Consider the following 18,706-nt stretch of genomic DNA (forward strand, 5'->3'; position numbering starts at 1 on the left):
TCCATGTCTGGCTCCGACCTGAGCATGGAGCCTGATTGAGATTCATATTCATTCATTCTCTGTCTCTGTCTCTGTCTCTCTCTACCCCCACCCCCCTTCTTCCCTCTCCTCCACTCTCATGCATGGACTCTCCTCTCTCAAAAAAACAGTTTGAAGAAATGAAACTTAAATGGTACTTTGAGCAAATACTTAAAAGTGTATACTTAGTGGATACTTAAAATGATTGCAATTATATATCCCAACTTAGATCATTAGACAAAAGAATAATGAAATTTTTAGGCCTGGAGTTTTCTTTTGGAGCGCAGGACCCTCAAATTAGTCAAAGATCAGAACTTCATTTTCCTGCTATCCATTTACAAGCAAAATCAAATGCAGGTCAGGTGAACACATTTCATGAATTTGTTTTGGTTAATATCCAGAGTATGCTATGGGTCAAAATAGATCAATTCATAACTTCTGTATCAGCAATAAAATAAAATCAGCACCATTGAGGGTAAGCAAAACAGCTCTTAATTGGTCTTCTCTTTTCCCTCTCTCTCCCAATGATAGAGCCATATATTAATCATAAATATTCTGCGTTAATATCAGGATTTTCACTTCTAAAGCCCAAATTTTATTACATTTCCTTGCATAGGAATTTTCACCATCTTCTTAGTACCTTCAGGATAAACTTCATGTTTTTCAGCATGATAATTAAGGCAGTTCACAGTTAGGGCTTAAACTCCTCTTTCTGGCCCTGTCTCCAGCTTATCAGTTTCATTTGCTGTGCACTGTACTTCACACTAAACTTCACCGTGTACTTTGTGCCTCTGTTCATGTTCTGCCTACAACTCCTCCTTTCTTAAGAATTTGTCCTGATCCCGAACTATGTTACCTCCCCTGTGAAGACTTTGCCAGTGCTTGATTGAATTAACCAGTCTGTAATTTGCACAATATTTTAAAGCATAGCATTCATCATGCTCTTTGACAGTTGTTGTACGTAACTAGATTTATATCTCCTATCTTGATTGTAAGCACTTGGAGGATAGGGATTTCAGCCCCTACTGCAGTACCCCGGAATATAGTAAATGGATGTTTAGAAACATTCTTGTTTATGATGAATGAGATTCATTTCTGTCCTCCTTCCCCTCTTTTTTCCCCTCTTTTCTCCTTTTGCTTTCTACAACATAAATGTGAATATTCAAATTCTAGTAGTGATATGATTAACCAACGTTTTCTCATTTATTTTTCTATAATTCCCTGGTTAGCTTATCTTTAGTGTCTCCCTGAACTCTTAAAACTATAGAGATCAGTGTTCAGGTTAAGACTTCACTGCAGAAGGAGAAGCCTTAGAAGGTATTCATGAAGCACAAATACTAAGTAACAACACCAATTTTATAGAACTACAGGAAAATTAGCCTCATTATTTTAGAGTTGCACTTTGAATAAATTAATCATCACTGAAACCTAGTTCTGAGTATAAAATATGTGAAAAACAATACTAACCTTGTCAAAAGTTGTAACTATAAACAAGAGACTGTCTCTTCCAGCTTAAAAATTCTTGATGCTTCTCTAAGGTCTCATGATGTTAATTCCAAAACCTTCATTTGCTCATTATCTACCCTGTGCTGTTATTTATGGTGGTGGTAGTGTTGGTTGTATTGTGAATGCGCGCACCCGAAAAGTCATGGAAGTTCAAACTTCTTGTTATTACTTGTCTGATTTTGGAATTAAGGCCAGGGTGAAAGAATGTTAATAGTCTTGGTGGGTCAGTGTAGTAATCAGTATATAACTTGATGGGCAGATTCTAGAGGCATTCATATCTTTACTACTTATGACGTGGTGGTGTTACTGAGTGCTTTTTCTCTCTGCCCTTCCTCTTTTCTCCCATTTCCTTCCCCTTGCTTTTATTTCTTTCTTTCTTCTTTACAGATAGCAGAATGCCTGTCCCACACCACAGTTTTCCTCTGACATTTAGGCAGCCTTTAATGCTTCTCTCTTGAGAATTATGGATGAGAAAACTGAAAACTGAATAGATGGAGTGATTCTAAGATCACATATCTTGAATGGCAGAAGGAAAGGTGGTACCTAGGTTTCCTGATTGCAAGTTTGTGCTTTAAGGAAGCTTGTATATAAATATATTTATCCCATTAGTATATGCAATTCCATGACTGAAGAGTTTTTTGTTTTGTTTTTTTTTAATCTTAAGGCCTTCCACATGTATGTATAAGCTCCTTGAGAACTGAGACCATGTCTATTTTATTCATTATGATATTTTCAGTTTCTAACATAGTCCCTAATACATAGCAGGTGCTTCTTAAACAGTGTTGAATGATGTTTTTGCATATTGAAATTATGGGAGATGTTAATTGTCTTCCCTCTCTCCCTCCCTCCTTCCTTCTTTCCTTCCTTTTTTTTTTTTAAGTGAGCTGCACTTTCTGATTTTTTTTTTTACCGTGTATTAACATATATTAATTCTGTACACCATTTATTAGCATGAGAACACCTTAAGCCTGTGAAAAGCTAACATACTTTATCCTAATCTTTTATGATGTCTTTGTGAACAAGATAATGAAATGTGATACTACATGTCACTATTGTATCAAGGTCTGGTTTCTCTTCTGAGGCATTTACCCCCTTTCTCTTTCAAATCTCTCCGCAGAAACCTAAAAAGTACGCCATTCTAGATAGCCTGTGTTTTCCGTCTGGCCTTTAGCTTTCTGAACTTGTAATGAAAAAGAGTATCTCTCTCAAGCTTGCAACTCTCCCTGCTTTATCTTTTATTAGGAAGTTCTTTTTGGTAGTCATCTTCTCTTTTTGTTTAAGATTCTTTAAAGTATGCTGCCTCTCCAGGATGACCTACGACCTGAGTTTGCAAGGCTTATTCTCAGGGGTTTTTTATTTTTATCTTAAGTTGCCTTTTAGGTAATTCAACTCTGCTTAAGGCTGCTTACCCCATGGCATAATAATGTCTTGGGTGTGAGTACATGTCTGAACAGTTTGATTTCTTATGAACATAAAGGACAAATAAAGATTGACACACTTTATTTTGGCGATTATGTAAAATGTGAAATAAAAAATAAAATTTAAAATGAACATGAAGCCATAAATCATAAATATATACCTTACACAAAGTTGCAGTTTTTATATAAGTGTTTAATAATATGCTATTAGGGAAAGATTTTAAGAAGGTACACATAGGATGTTTTCTCTTTCAAAAAGATATTGTAATGTATATAATTGGCAAATCACTATGTTATACACCTGAAACTCAAATTGTATGTCAACGATAGTTAAAAAATTATATCAATTGATAGAGTCAGCCAATATTTACTGAGCAAGTCACTATACTACTATAGCATGCTAAATGAAATAGAGGAAACATGGATTGCCTTTTCAGTGAAATGAGTATGTCTGGCATCAGCGTTATGATGAATCATGTGCCTAAATAAAACAAATTGATGGTTAAATGTCGCAAGTTTAAAGGAAAAAAATGCTATAGGAATTTTTTGTTGTTGTCACTATCCTATTAGAAATCATTCTCTCTTATTGACCAGGTACCAAACCTGACCTACTTTTTTGATAGCACCTCTCTAAGACTTTTACACAGCTGATGGTAAAATCCCAAAACAAGGCTTACTTCTGAGAAAGAAGTGCTTACTAAGAGAAATGAATTCTGTTGTTCACGCTGAACAAATTTTGTTTAGTGAGAACAATATTTTTTGACTCTTTAATATCATGAAGTAACCTTTTTATTGTGAGAACCTTGAACTGAATAGTGTAAGCCATTTGGTATCAAATTCAATATTTAGTGCCATTGGTTTTTATATGCTACAGAATGCTTAGAGTTACCATTTAACCATTGACATCATTACTCAAACCCTCAAAATAAGAACAGAGGTTTTTGACATACTGACTTTGAATAATTGTTACCAGGTTCCAGTTCAACGTCAAGAAGGAAAAAGAGTGTTCTGATGTAAATCATTGATTGAGAGGTAGAAGCAAAAATAACTATTTTTCATTTAACTATTTGGCCTGGAGTTTCTAGCTCTATTTTTCAGCCAGTTTATCTAATTTGTGTTACATTAATATGGACAGAAGATTATTTCTTATCGTAAGAGTAAGATGATTGGTGGGCAGAGCTCAGAATATATTTTCAAAGTTCATGCATTAACTGCTAACATTTGTTACTATACCATATCACAAGGTTTTACTGCTTCTTTTGGAAAGAAAAATATTTAGATGTTTAATACAATATCACCGAGAATTAAATATGTTATACAGAATTATGTCAGAATTCTGAGAGATTATAGAGCAAGGACCATATCTAATTTGGGGAAATCACTGACCATTTCTCAGAGGAAATGGTATTTAAGGTATAACTAAAACAACAGGCTGATTGTGATAGAAGAGGGGAGAACTTGTGTTTTATGTCTGGTAACTTTCAAGTTCTTTTCTACACTTTACAATTTTTTTAATCATCATTTTCCTATATTTATAGTACTATAATGAACTGCTTCCATACACATTAAAACATTTACATGAATAGTATTGTTGACATTAGACAATAGTATTTTTAATTTCTGACACTTAGATTAACTTGCTTTCCTTTTTGTAAAACAAATTTAATGTTTTGTTTATTTCTCAGAGAGAGAGAGCATGAACAGGGGAGGGTCAGAGAGAGAGAGGGAGACACAGAATCTGAAGACAGGCTTCAGGCTCTGAGCTGTCAGCACAGAGCCTGACGTGGGGCTCGAACCCACGAACTGTGAGATCATGACCTAAACCGAAGTCGGATGCTTAACCGACTAAGCCACCCAGGCACCCCTAACTTGCTTTCCTGAAGTAGTATGATAAGTGACACAACTGAAACCTCCCCCCTTAGGATGATTCCAGGTGCAGTATTTTTTGTTTGTTTGTTTGTTTGTTTTTGTATAGACACACACACCACATCTTCTTTATCCATTCATTTATTGATGGACACTGGGCTGCTTCCATAATTTGGCTTTTGTAAATATTGCTTCATTAAACAAGGGAGCATACATACATCTTTTCAAATTAGTGTTTTTATATTCTTTGGGTAAATACCCAGTGGTGCAATTATTAGATCATAGGGGAGTTCTATTTTTAACTTTTTGAGGAAGCTTCCTACTGTTTTTTACAGTCCCTGTGCTAGTTTGCATTCATATCAGTGGTGGCCTAGAGTTCCTTTTTTTCCACATCCTTGTCAACACTTCTTGTTTCTTAGCCATTCTGACAGGTGTGAGGTGATATCTCATTAAAGTTTTGATTTGTAGGGGCGCCTGGGTGGCTTAGTCAGTTAAGGGTCCGACTTTCGCTTAGGTCATGATCTCGCGGTTCGTGGGTTCGAGCCCCGCGTCGGGCACTGTGCTGACTGACAGCTCAGAGCCTGGAGCCTGTTTCAGTCTGTGATACCCTCTCTCTCTGACCCTCCCCTGCTCACGCTGTCTCTCTCTCTCCTAGAAATAAATAAAAATATTAAAAAAAAAATAAAGTTTTGATTTGTATTTCCCTAATAATGAATAATGTTGAGCATCTTTTCATGTGTCTGTTGGGCATCTGGATGTTTTCTTTAGAGAAATGTCTGTTCCTGTCCTCTGACCATTTACAGTGGATTATTTGTTTCCTTGGGTGTTGAGTTGGATAAGTTCTTTATGTATTTTAGATATTAACCCTTTTATCAAATATGTCATTTGCAAATATTTTCTCCCACCCAGGAGGGTGCCTTTTGGTTTTGTTGATTGCTTCCTCTGCTATGCAGAAGCTTTTTATTCTTAGTCCCAGTAGTTTATTTTTGCTTTAGGTTCCCTTACCTCAGGAGACTTATCTAGAAAAATGTTGTTATGGTCGATGTCAGAGAACTTACTGTCTGTGCTCTCTTGTAGGATTTTTTCATTTCAGGTCTCACATTTAGGTCTTCATTTTGAATTTATTTTTGTGTATGGTGTAAGAAAGCGGTCAGTTTTATTCTTCTGCCTGTTGCTGTCCAGTTTTCCTAGCACCATTTGTTGAAGAGACTTTTTCCCACTAGATATTCTTTCCTGCTTTGTTAAAGATTAATTGACCATGTAATTGTGGGTTTATTCCTGGATTTTCTATTCTTTCTTTTGATCCATTCATATATTTTTGCATCAGTACCATACTGTTTTGATTACCATTGCTTTGTAGTATAACTTGAAATCTGAAATTGTGATACCTCCAGCTTTATTTTTCTTCCTTAAGATTTCTTTAGCTCTTTGGAGCCTTTTTTGGTTCCATACAAATTTTAGGGTATTTGGTTCTAGTTCTGTGAAAAATGCCATTGGTATTTTGATAGGGGTTTCATTATATCTGTAAATTGTTTTGGGTAATGTAGACATTCTAACAGCATTTGTTCTCCTAGTGCATGAGTATCAAATGTCTTTGTGGTCTTCAGTTTCTGTCATTGTTTTATAGTTTTCAGAGTACAGCTCTTTCACCTGCTTGGTTAAGTTTATTTCTAAGTATTTTATTACTTTTGGTGCATTTGTAAACGGGATTGTTTTCTTAATTTCACTTTCTCTGCTTCATTATTAGTGTATAGAAATGAAGTAGATTTCTGCACATTGATTTCCTATCCTGTGATTTTACTGAATTCATTTATCAGTTTTAGTAGTTTTTTGGTGAGAGTTTTACTTCTTCCTTACCAATTTGGATGTCTTTTATTTCTTTTTGTTGTCTCATTGTTGTGGCTGTTACTTCCAGTACTGTTACGAATAAGAGTGGTAAGAATGGACATCCTTTTCTTGACCTTAGAGGAAAAGCTCTCAGGTTTTCACCATTGTGTATGATGTTAGCTGTGGGTTTTTATATATGTCCTTTATTAGGTTGAGATATGTTCCTTTTAAGCCTAATTTGTGGAGGGTTTTTATCATGATGCTGTATTTGGTCAAATGCTTTTTCTGCATTTCTTGAAATAATAGTTTTATTTTTTCTTGTATTGATATATGATACATTGTATTGATTGACTTGCAATTATTGTACCATCCTTGCATCCCAGGAATAAATCTCACTTGATCATGGTGGATGAGTTTTTTAATGTATTGTTGGATTCAGTTCTAGCATTTTGTTGAGGATTTTTGCATCTGTGTTCATCAGAGATACTGGCTTACAGGTCTTTCTTTTTTCAGCCTCAGAGAATGAACTTGGGAGTTTTCTTTCCTCTTCTATTTTCTAGAATACTTTGAGAAGAATAGGTATTAATTCATTTTTAAGTGTTTGGTAGAATTCATCTGTGAAGCCATTTCATCTTGGACTTTTGTTTATTGTTTATTTTATTTACTGATTCAGTTTCATTGCTGACAATTGGTCTGTTCATATTTTCTATTTCTTCCTAATTGAGTTTTTAGAAATTTATATGTTTCTAGGAATTTATCTATTTGTTCTAGGTTGTTCAGTTTGTTGGCATATAAATTTTCACAGTATTCTCTTATAGTCCTTATTTCTGTGTCAGTATTTTTCCTATTTCATTTTTAATTTTCTTTATTGGAGTCTCTCCCTTTTTTATGTCTGGCTAAATGTTTATCAGTTTTTATCTTTTCAAAGGACAGGTCTAAGGTTAGGCTGTTTATTTGAGACTTTTTCTTGTTTCCTTGAGGTAAGTTTATATTGCTATAATCTTCCCTCTTAGAAGGATTTTGGACTGTGTTTTCATTTTCCTTTGTCTCCATGTATTTTTTTAATTTCCTCTTTGATTTCTTGGTTGGCTGTTTCATTGTTTGGTAGCATGCTATTTAACTTCCATGTATTTGTGCTCTTTACAGATTTTTTTCTTATGGTTGATTTCTAGTTTCATATATATAGTTGTAGACAGAAAGGATGCACTGTGTGACTGCAGTCTTTTTGAGTTTGCTGAGACTTGTTTTCTGGCCTCATATGATTTGTTTTAGAGAATGTTCCATGTACACTTGAAGAGAATGTGCATCCTGCAGTTGTAAGGTGGAAATTTGTGATTATATCCATTAAATTTATCTGATTCAGTGCGTCATTCAGAACCACTTTTTTCTTGTTGATTTTCTGTTTGGATGATCTGTCCTCTACTGTAAGTGGGATGTTAAAGTCCCCTACTATTATTATTTTACTATGGATTATTTCCTTTAAGTTTGTTATTAACTGCTTTATATATTTCCATGTTAGGTGCATAAATATTTAATATTGTTATGTGTTCTTCGTATTTTCAATTATGAATAAATAGTATCCTTTGTCTCTTATTATAGTCTTTGTTTTAAAGTCTGTTTTGTCCTATATAAATATTGCTATGTTGGCTTTCTTTTCACATCCATTTGCAATGATAAATGCTTTTCATTCCCTTCACTTTCAATCTCTGTGTCTTTAGGTCTGAAGTTAATTTCTTGTAGGCAGCTTGTAGATGGGTCATGTTTTTTTAATTTGTTCCCACAGTCTGCGTTTTTTGAGGGAGTGATTAGTCTATTTACAATCATAGTAATTATGTAGGTATTGTCGTTTTGTTACTTTTTTATGGTTGTTTTTGTAGTTTGTAGTTCTTCTCTCTTCCTTTCTTCTCTTGCTCTCTTCTCTCATGATTAGTTGGATTTTTCTTTGGTGGTATACTTGGGTTCCTTTCTGTTTATTATTTGCGTATCACTGGTTTTTGATTTGTGATTACCATTAGGTTTGTATGTAAGGTCTTCTACATATAGCAATCCATATTAAGTTGATGGTCGCTTAAGTTTGAGCCCTGTCTTTCTGTTTCTTGCATTTTAGGTATTTGGTGTCATATTTGGTTTTTTTTTGTTTTTTTTGTTTTTTTTTAATTTTTTTTTTAATGTTTTATTTATTTCTAGGAGAGAGAGAGAGACAGCGTGAGCAGGGGAGGGTCAGAGAGAGAGGGAATCACAGACTGAAACAGGCTCTAGGCTCTGAGCTGGCAGTCAGCACAGAGCCCGACGCGGGGCCCGAACCCACGAACCGCGAGATCATGACCTAAGCGAAAGTCGGACGCTTAACCGACTAAGCCACCCAGGCGCCCCATATTTGGTGTCATATTTGATACTCTTTTATTTTGTGAGTTCCTTGACTGATTTTTACAGGTATTTTTATTTTTACTGCTTTTGTGTTTCCTTCTACTTTTACTTAGTTCTTTCCTTTCTATTCAGTGCATCCTCTTTAATATTTCTTGTAGAACTTGGAAATGCTGAGGCATAGGAGCACATGTACCCCAATGTTCATAGCAGCACTCTCCACAATAGCTAAAACATGGAAAGAGCCTAAGTGTCCCTCAACAGATGAATGGATCAAGAAGATGTGGTTTATCCATACCATGGAATACTACATGGCAATGAGAAACAATGAAATCTGGCCATGTGTAGCAACATGGATGGACCTTGAGGGTGTTATGCTGAGCGAAATAAGTCAGGCAGAGAAGGACAAATATCATATGTTTGCACGTATAGGAGGATTAGGAGGAACTTGACGGAGGAACAAGGGGGGAGAAGAAGGGCGGAAATGGTGGGGGAAAGGGAGAGAGGCAAACCATGAGAGACTCTTGAATGCTGACAAAAACTGAGGACTGATGGATGTGGGGGGGAGGGGGGGATGGGCATGGAGGAGGACACTTGTGGGGATGAGCACTGAGTGTTATGTAGAAACTAATTTGACAATAAACTATTTGTGAAAAAAGAAAAAATATATTTCTTGTAGAACTTGTTTAGTGGTGAGGAATTCCTTATCTTTTCTTTGTCTGAGAAACTCTATTTCTCCTTTTGTTCTGAATGAAAGCCATGCTAAATTTCAGCGCTTAGAATATATCATGGCCTGCATTTTCTGCTGAAAAATCAGCTGATAGCCTTATGGGATTTTCCTGGTACATAACTGGTTTCGTTTCTCTCGCTGCTTTAAAAAAATGTTTTTAATGTTTTATTTATTTCTGGGGGAGAGAGAGACAGCGTGAGTAGGGGAGGGTCAGAGAGAGAGGGAGACACAGAATCTGAAGCAGGCTCCAGGCTCTGAGCTAGCTGTCAGCACAGAGCCCAACGCGGGGCTTGAACACACGAACCGTGAGATCATTACCTGAGCCAAAGTCAGACGCTTAACTGACTGAGCCACCCAGGCACCTGAATATGTAGCTTTTTCACATCGGTTTCTTTCAGTTAGTAATATGCATTTAAATTTATTTCATGTGTTTTCATGGCCACAGTTTATCGATTCGCCTACTGAAGAACATCTTAGTCCTTCCAAATTTTGGCACTTATGAATAAAGTTTCTGTAAATTTCTGTGTGCAGGTTTTGTGTGGTTGGTCTAGATTTAACTCAGTTATTTAAATTGGCAGAATCCTACCATAGGTTTAGATAACCATTTTGTTCTCATAACTACTAATGTACAAAAGAAAGTGATGCAATCCAAGTGAATAGAAAGCAAATTATAACAGGTAACTCATTAATTTCAATTAATTAATGCAATTGAATAAATTCAATTTCAGTTAATTCAGAAATATATGGAATGAAGTGTTAAATACCCCTTTGCTCTTATCCTTCGTCGATTCCATTTTACTCTCCTTAGAGGTAACCTCTGTCATGGGTTTGCTTTTTACTCTTGTATAACTTTTTCTGTGTATGGTATAGACAAATCACTCTCAAACTTACACATTGTTTTAAAAACATATTTGGATTATACTACACATACGTATTTTTCTCATTTCACAAGATGTGAAAGATGTACTTTTGTCATATCTGTAACTGTTACTCATTTTAAGTAAACGAATTATAATCTTCATTGCAAGTATTCCAAAGTTAATTTAACCATTTATTTTTTGATGGACAGATACATTGCTTAGTATTTTCCTTCTCCATTTCCCCTCCTTTCTCACCTCTTTTATTTTTTAATTATTTCAAATAATACTGCTGATACTGACCATTCTTTATAAGTTCTTTGTATGTATGCACTCTCACATGTTATACTATCTCTCTAGCATAGATTTTTAGAAATGGGATTATTTTGTAGAAAAATACTGCGTGTTTAAATTTTGATAGCTACAAATTGTCATCTGTTACAATTCTACTAAATAGACCATACTTCATTTTATTCCCAGTATGTGAAAAATTCTCACAAGAGCCTTCAACAGTGACAAATTTTGTAAATATGCAAATTGATGCTTTGAAATGTTGCCAATGGGACCACTGAAGAAGACACCTGATTTTTATCATAAGTTTTATTTGTTTCTTGGCAAGGATGAATACTCTTACTAAGTTTTTTGGCCATGTTGTAGTTTTCCCTAAGTTACCTGTTAATATCCTTTTCCATTTTTTATAGTTGTTGAGCTGTTTGTAACCTTGATATCTTCATTTGAACTAATGTAAACTGCAACTTGATAGGTCTAAAAAACTAAGATTTTTTTTTTTCCTTTTCAGTTCTCTTTCTCCTACAACTCCATTCTTCCATCTGCTGAGAACCAAAACCTTGGAGTCATTCTTCCTTCACTTTTCTCTCTTACTGTATTCATAGTCCATCAGTAAGGCCTGTAGGCTTTATCTTTTTAAGTGGATACAGAATTTCATCACTTCTTAACACCTTCATTGCAGCTACCATCTTTCACATACTATTTCCCTGTTTTAATACTTGTAGCTGTTTTTCTGCAGAGTAGCCAGATAAATTCTTTTAAAATATGTCCCATAATTTTACGATTGTATTTAGACTCCACGGTCATGTCCTAACTTCCCCAAAGCAAAAGTGAACCTTCCTACCATGGCCTATATAAGCTCTGTATGATCCCTATTTATAGCTATGACCCATTTTCTACTTCTCTCACTCTTTACTTTGTACTTGTAGCCATCATTGCTTCTATATTGTTTCTTGAAAATCCTAAGTACCTATCTAACTCAGGACTTTTGCATTATTGTTTTATCTGCCTAGAATGCTCTGCTCCCAGATCTCTCTCTGGACCTCTCCCAAACTCTTATTTTAAATAAACATTCTTTGAATTTATAATATGCATAATGTGGTAGACTGTGGGTTTATAAATATGAGGAAAAAAGGGTCTGTGCTCCATGCCCTTAAGATATTATTAATCTAAGGGGCGTGTGGGTGGCTCAGTTGCTTGAGTGTCCAACCTCGGCTCAGGTCATGATTTCACTGTGAGTTCAAGCCCTTCACCTGGTTCTGTGGTGACAGCTCAAAGCCCAGCACCTGTTTCGAGTTCTGTGTCTCCCTCTCTTGCTGCCCCTACTCCTCTCTCTCTCCCCTAAGTAAATAAACATTAAATTTTTCTAAAAAAAGATCTTATTAATCTAGTATAAATGCAAATGAGCCAAGTTGGGAAGATAAGGAAAGTATGAGTTGAGGTACAGCAGCTATAGGTCACATAGTGGTGATGTGACAGGATTTAACTTTGGAAAGCCTTCTAGGACCATCATACTTAATTTAATCAAAGTCTTAAAAAGCAAGATCTGATTTATTTATTTTATGCTTCTCAAAAAGTATCTAAAGTGGTACATACAAATTCATGTTCGCATTAAAATACAATGTATAAAATATATGGATCTTTTTAGAAATAATATATGTTATAAATTATTGTATTGAGTAATTTCTGAAATTTTGCATTAAGATTATTGAAATTTTCTGATCTGTATAATTTAGATGGACACAAATTTTAATAGCACACTATACAGAGTGGAATATCGCATTTTTTTCTTAATATAGAAATCTGCTTTTTATGTAAGCACATGCGTTTTTGGTTACTTTCAAAATCAGTTTTTAAAGTTGGGGCAGTAAAAATATGGGGCACCTCGGTGGCTCATTCACTTAAGTGTCTGACTCTTGATTCTGGCCCAGGTCATAATCTCAAGGTTCGTGGGATCAAGTGAAGAGCAGAGCCCACTTAAGATTCTCTCTCCCTCTCTCTCTGCCCCTCCCCCACCCCCCTTTCCTAATAGGTGCATGCATGTGCTTTCTCTCTCAAAATAAATAAATAAATGTTAAAAAAAATTAAAAAGTTGAGAGAATCTGTGGATAAGGTTTTGTTATCAGGAGACTTCAAATATGGGAAGACCTGTTTCTTAATTATTTTGGATGATTCAAATGCTTTATTGTTGAATTTCTTTTTTTGTTTTCAAGTAAAGTTTTTATTGAGGTATTTTTATACTCAGAAATGGGTGAATTGTTACGTTACAACTTAATTTCTATAAAGTGTATATATATCCGTGTACTTAATAAATAGAATATTATATTATAATAATGTTCCACAGTGCCACTTCCCAATCACCATACCCCAACAGGAGTAACCAACACTCTCCAGACTTTTAAAAGATAAGTTTTGCTTATGTTTGAATAGTTGCAAAAATCAGTAATTCTATAATATAAGGTGATCTGATATAATATTTTTAATCTCATTCAGAACTATTTAGCAAAGAAATAAGTAATCTTTGAAGTATTTTCTGTATATTTTGTGAAACAGTAAAGTTACATGTGTTAAATAATTGTTTTTATTCTTAGAATCTCGACCATTGTCAGTTCCTGTGAAAGCCATGCTGAATATATCTGAAGGCTGTAGTAGTCCTGAAGAAAGAATGAAAGAATTTATTGGAATAGTATGGAATGCAGTAAAGAGTCTCACACTGCAGGTAAAATAAAAGTTAGAAATGTCATGGTTTTAATTTCTATGATCCTTTTTAATTTTTAGCACCTTTGGTATTGGTGAAAAAATAATCTCACTGGTAACACTTAATATTGGTAAAAAATAATCTCAAGTAACACTTGTGTATACCATCTCATTTCTTTACCGTATATGAAAACTATTGGTGCGCTTTACATGTTATTAATAAAGTTATATAAAATACATATTATATGCTATTATTGATAAATTTACAAAAATACACAAATTTTGAGCTGTTTCTCAAATTACAAAAAATCATTCTACTATTCCTTTATTTTAAACATTATTTAAAAGGGGCGCCTAGGTGGCTTAGTCGGTTAAGCGTTCGACTTTCGCTTAGGTCATGATCTCGCGGTTCGTGGGTTCGAGCCCCGCGTCGGGCTCTGTGCTGACTGCCAGCTCAGAGCCTGGAGCCTGTTTCAGTCTGTGACTCCCTCTCTCTCTGACCCTCCCCTGCTCACGCTGTCTCTCTCTCTCTCTCCGAGAAATAAATAAAACATTAAAAAAAAATTTAAACATTATTTAAAAGATTCTAAATGTTCCATATACAAATCAGAAAACACTAGACAATAGGCCAAATTGGACAGTGGTCCTGAGACACCTAAGATAAAGTCAGCATGGCTTAGTGATTAATGGCTTTGGAGACTGAAAAGACGGAGGCTAAGTGGTACTCCACATTCTAGTTTTGTCGTTTGGGTACATAGTGATGCCATGAAATGGTAAAAGAAGTAGCTCTGCAGAGCCAGGGGCAAGTAGGGAGTTTATGCATGCATTTGAAATACCTCCGGGCTTCTGTTGGACAGTAGGACATTCATATCTGGAGGTTAAGGAAGAGATTTCATAGTAGAGATATATTTTGGAAATCATCTATAGATGGTTAAAATCAGGAGAATTGGTCATTCAAACAATATGTAAAGTTGAAAGAGCAATGGGCCAAGGGGATACCAATTCTAAAATTGACAGTGGAAGAGAAAGTGTTCTTGAAGGAAATTGTAGCAGAGAGATCAGAAATGTAGGAAGAAAAATCAAGATAGTTTGTGGAAGGTAAGGGTGTGTAGAATTTCAAGAAGCCAGTAGTTAGCAGTATCAAATTCTGGATCATAACTATGGACTTTACTTTGCTTATCTGCAATATGAAATGGTTAAATTAAATAATGTTTAAGGTTGTTTCCAGTTCTGACATTCTTGTGAAATTTTTCTGGTTATTTTGCTTGTTTTAATACATTGCCTTCATTAGCTTTGTCACCAGCAATACACTGAATCTTAGCTATCATTATGGATTAGTTATAAGTAGAGATACTGATGTTCCTCATTTTATTCTTTAAAAATGTTTTTAATTGAGGTAAGATACACTTAACATAAAATTTGCCGTGTTAACCATTTTTATGTCTGCAGTTTAGACTGATTTTCCTCATTTGACTAAGCTTATTGAGTATAAATTAACATATAATTATAGGAGTACTAATGATTATATCTTTGTATAGGTTATTTGAATATAACCCAGGCACTTGCCTCCTTCCTTCCTTGTCTTAGCCCTGTATTATACATGCTGTATATTTAGAATTTCCAGATGTTAGTATGTTCTGGAAAAGTTTGAAGATAAAACTTGATTCTGATTAAATGATTAAAATCAAGGCCCTAAAATTCTGAGTTTTTAAAATAGTGTCCATTTTCCAGGATGTTTTATGAACCAAAATATAAAACAGAAAACTCTGAAGTTGTCATCAGATAAAACAGAACATCATAACTTGAAGCCATCAAAAGATTATTCTCTCAGTGGAAGTTTGAGCAAGTAAATGTGTTTGGAATCAGAATTTCTGGAAAATTTATTTTGGAGCCAAAGTTGATATTTGCTAAGCCCATGTTCTTTTTTCTAATAATAGACTTATATTGCATTAAGACATAAACAGTATTCTCTATAACCTATTTGTTTTTCAGTGGGAAAAGTAACTTCCACATTTCATCTTAATGGATTATGTTATAGTACTATATGTAGTCCTGAACAGTTTTTTAAATGAGAACTTAGTTTGAGGGCCTTTTTCACAAAAGGTTAGCACAAATTCAGTTATTTGCAATTTTTCTCTATCAGTTAATCAGTAAAGATCCTATCTATTATACTTCAAAAAGCTACATTTTTATTCCAGAGCACACATTTGGCAATGGCATGCAGTTGACAAAATAGAAATATTCTGGCCTGGAATTCACTAATGAAGGAGTACATTGCCTTGGTTTTTGCCAAACTCAGTTTTCTTGTCTTTTACATTGAAGATCATGTTTCTGTTACATGGCATTTTCTAGATTTTTTTTTTGGTAGTTTCTGAAGCTTTCTGAGTAGACTGCGTAATATAATAGACTATTTTCCATACCATATTCCTTGATTTCGATGTGTCAACATGTCTCAAGTCCCATAAACTAGTTAAGCTAGACCAATTGAATTCTCTTTCCCAGGAAGTTACATACTGAGTATGATCAATGATATAGTAATCATATTGCATGATATATTTGATGTCCTCATATCCAGTGTACTTCCTGGCCTCTCTCCATGATCAGACGAAGGTAGGCATTTGAGTCTAGACAGATCAAATGCCAGCCACCTTACTTGTAAAGTAATTATTTACATTTAAGCTTAATATTTTGCAAAGAATCTTATCTTTCATTATAGGCATTGAGAAAGTGAGAGCAATTACATGGTAGTTTGTTAGAAGGAAAAAGTCTGTCATGCAAATGTAGGCATTTTTTTTTTTCATTTTGTCCCATAGCAAATATTTATGTGGAAATGTAGATTTGTATTAATCTGGAAAAGAAGACAACCAAGGTTCACTTTTGAGGTTTTTAACTTAATGCCCTATTTTGGGAATATTAAGATTTCTACTATGTACGAAGGTCTCTCAAATATTTTTATCCTGTATTGAGAGTTAAAAGACTAGGAAAATGGTGATTTGGGCAGTAGTTAGTAATATATTTGTTATAGTGCAAATGGAATACTGCTTATTTTGGTGGCCTCTGTACACATAAAAAGTTATATCATAAGCAATAGTGTTTTAAAAGAAGAAGACTGTGAACATCTCTTATGAATCAATGAGAGCTAATATATGGATCTGACATATAAGAGGTATTCAGTATATGTTCATTAACTTTATTTTATATAACCTTTTGGTGAGAGTTAATACATTGTATCTTTATCTGAGAGCTGAGTCCCACCTCCCCACAATTACAGATGAGGAAGCTGAAGTCATGGAGACATTAGTTTGTTAAAAGTTCTACAGCTAAAGTTGAACCCATTTGTCTGACATATCAGTATCTGATGCTAATTAAAATAATTGTATTCACTTATTAATTATTTAGTACCTACTACATTCTAGACATGGTACTATGTAGTGGGACTATAAACAAAATAAGTAAATAATCTGACATTATAGACCCTATGTTGTAGTGAAAATTTTGGATGACAGTTGATATTTTAAAACCCTCTTATTTCAAGTTTTTTAAGTGCTGAAATTACGTCTTTTGTCTCTTTATTCCTGACTTCCAGTTCAGTTCGTGGTCGATATGCATGAATTAAAGAAATAGTGAATGGGGGCGCCTGGGTGGCTCAATCGATATAGTGTCTGACGTCAGCTCACGTCATGATCTCACGGTTCGTGGGTTCGAGCCCTGCATCTGGCTCTGTCCTGACAGCTAGCTCAGAGCCTGGAACCTGCTTCAGGTTCTGTGTCTCCCTCTCTCTCTGACTCATTCCTGCTCATGCTGTCTCTTTCTCTCTCAGAAATAAATAAAACATTAAAAAAAAATTTTAAAAAGAAAAAAAAAGTAAATGGATATATAACCTGAAATATTTCTTTATGTATGTTTTTATTTGAAATTGTTTTCTGAATAATAAAATTCATACAGAAAACATTTCATTCTTCAGAAATTTTGCAAAATAAATTTATCACTAAACTTTTAAGTTTTGGGGCACTTAGGTGGCTCAGTCAGTGAAACATTGACTTGGGCTCAGGTCATGATCTCAGTTCGTGAGTTTGAGCCCCACATTGGGCTCTGTGCTGACAGCTCAGAGCCTGAAGCCTGTTTCAGATTCTGTGTCTCCCTCTCTCTCTGCCCCTCCTCTGTTCACACTCTCTCTCTCTTTCAAAGCTAAATAAACATTTAAGAAAATTAAATAAAGGTTTAAAAGAAGGAATACATGTTACTGGGGAAGAGGAAATAGAAATGTAACTTAAAAGTGTAGAAAACAGGGGTGCCTGGGTAGCTCAGTCAGTTAAGCATCCAACTCTTGGTTTCAGCTCAGTTCTTGATCTCATGATTTGTGAGTTCGAGCCCCTCATCAGGCTTCATGCTGACATTGGGGAGCCTGCTTGAGATTCTCTCTCTGCCTCTCACCCGCTCACTCTCTGTCTCCCAAAAATAAATAAGTAAATTAAAAAAAATTTTTTTTAAGTATAGGAAATATAGTATAACATTGTTAAGCATTTACTTTTTAAAGTTTTTAAAAAAAATGTTTCTGTTGATTTTTGAGAGAGAGAGAGAGAGAGAGACAGAGCACAACAGAGAAAGAGAGAGACAGAATCTGAAGCGGGCTCGAGGCTCCAGCTGTCAGCATGGAGCCCCACACACGGCCAGACTCGCACCCTGCGAGATCATGACCTGGGCCAAAGCCACACACTTAACCAACTGAGCCATTCAGGTGCCCCTTAACCCATTTACTTATAAAGTGTCATGTACAGTAGACAGTGGGCTAATTAAAATATTTAGATTTAATGTATAATTGAAACCTATCTTAGTCTCTCTCTCTCTCTCTCTCTCTCTTTTTTTTTTTAACTGAGTTGTGAGCGCAGTTATAGAGAATACAAATTAGAAGTTTTCCAAACCTTACATATGGGAGATGGGTTAGGGGTTCACAAAAGCATGTATCTTTTCAAATGGCATATAAACTTGGAACTTCAAAAAATTTTGTGACAATAATTTCATTGAGTAAAATAGGAATACCAAATAATTTCTACTTTATTGGTTTATTCTCAGTGTATCATACTTAGATATGTAGCCTTTGACCTAATAGGAATCAAAATAGAGGTGGTTCTACT

At 34.9% G+C, this 18,706-nt stretch overlaps 1 protein-coding gene across 1 annotated transcript in view; it reads left to right on the forward strand.

Moving 5' to 3' along the window:
* VPS13B (vacuolar protein sorting 13 homolog B) overlaps positions 1 to 18,706 on the forward strand; it is a 770,486-nt gene that overhangs the window by 345,142 nt on the left and 406,638 nt on the right. The window contains exon 22 of the mRNA XM_039218135.1: positions 13,466 to 13,593. Coding sequence (XP_039074066.1) covers positions 13,466 to 13,593 — 128 coding nt within the window. The remainder of the gene's footprint in view (positions 1 to 13,465; positions 13,594 to 18,706) is intronic.

Source organism: Hyaena hyaena, unplaced genomic scaffold (assembly GCF_003009895.1).
Source record: "Hyaena hyaena isolate Hyena2069 unplaced genomic scaffold, ASM300989v1 scaffold_737, whole genome shotgun sequence".
In the NCBI taxonomy this organism is placed as follows: Eukaryota; Metazoa; Chordata; class Mammalia; order Carnivora; family Hyaenidae; genus Hyaena; species Hyaena hyaena.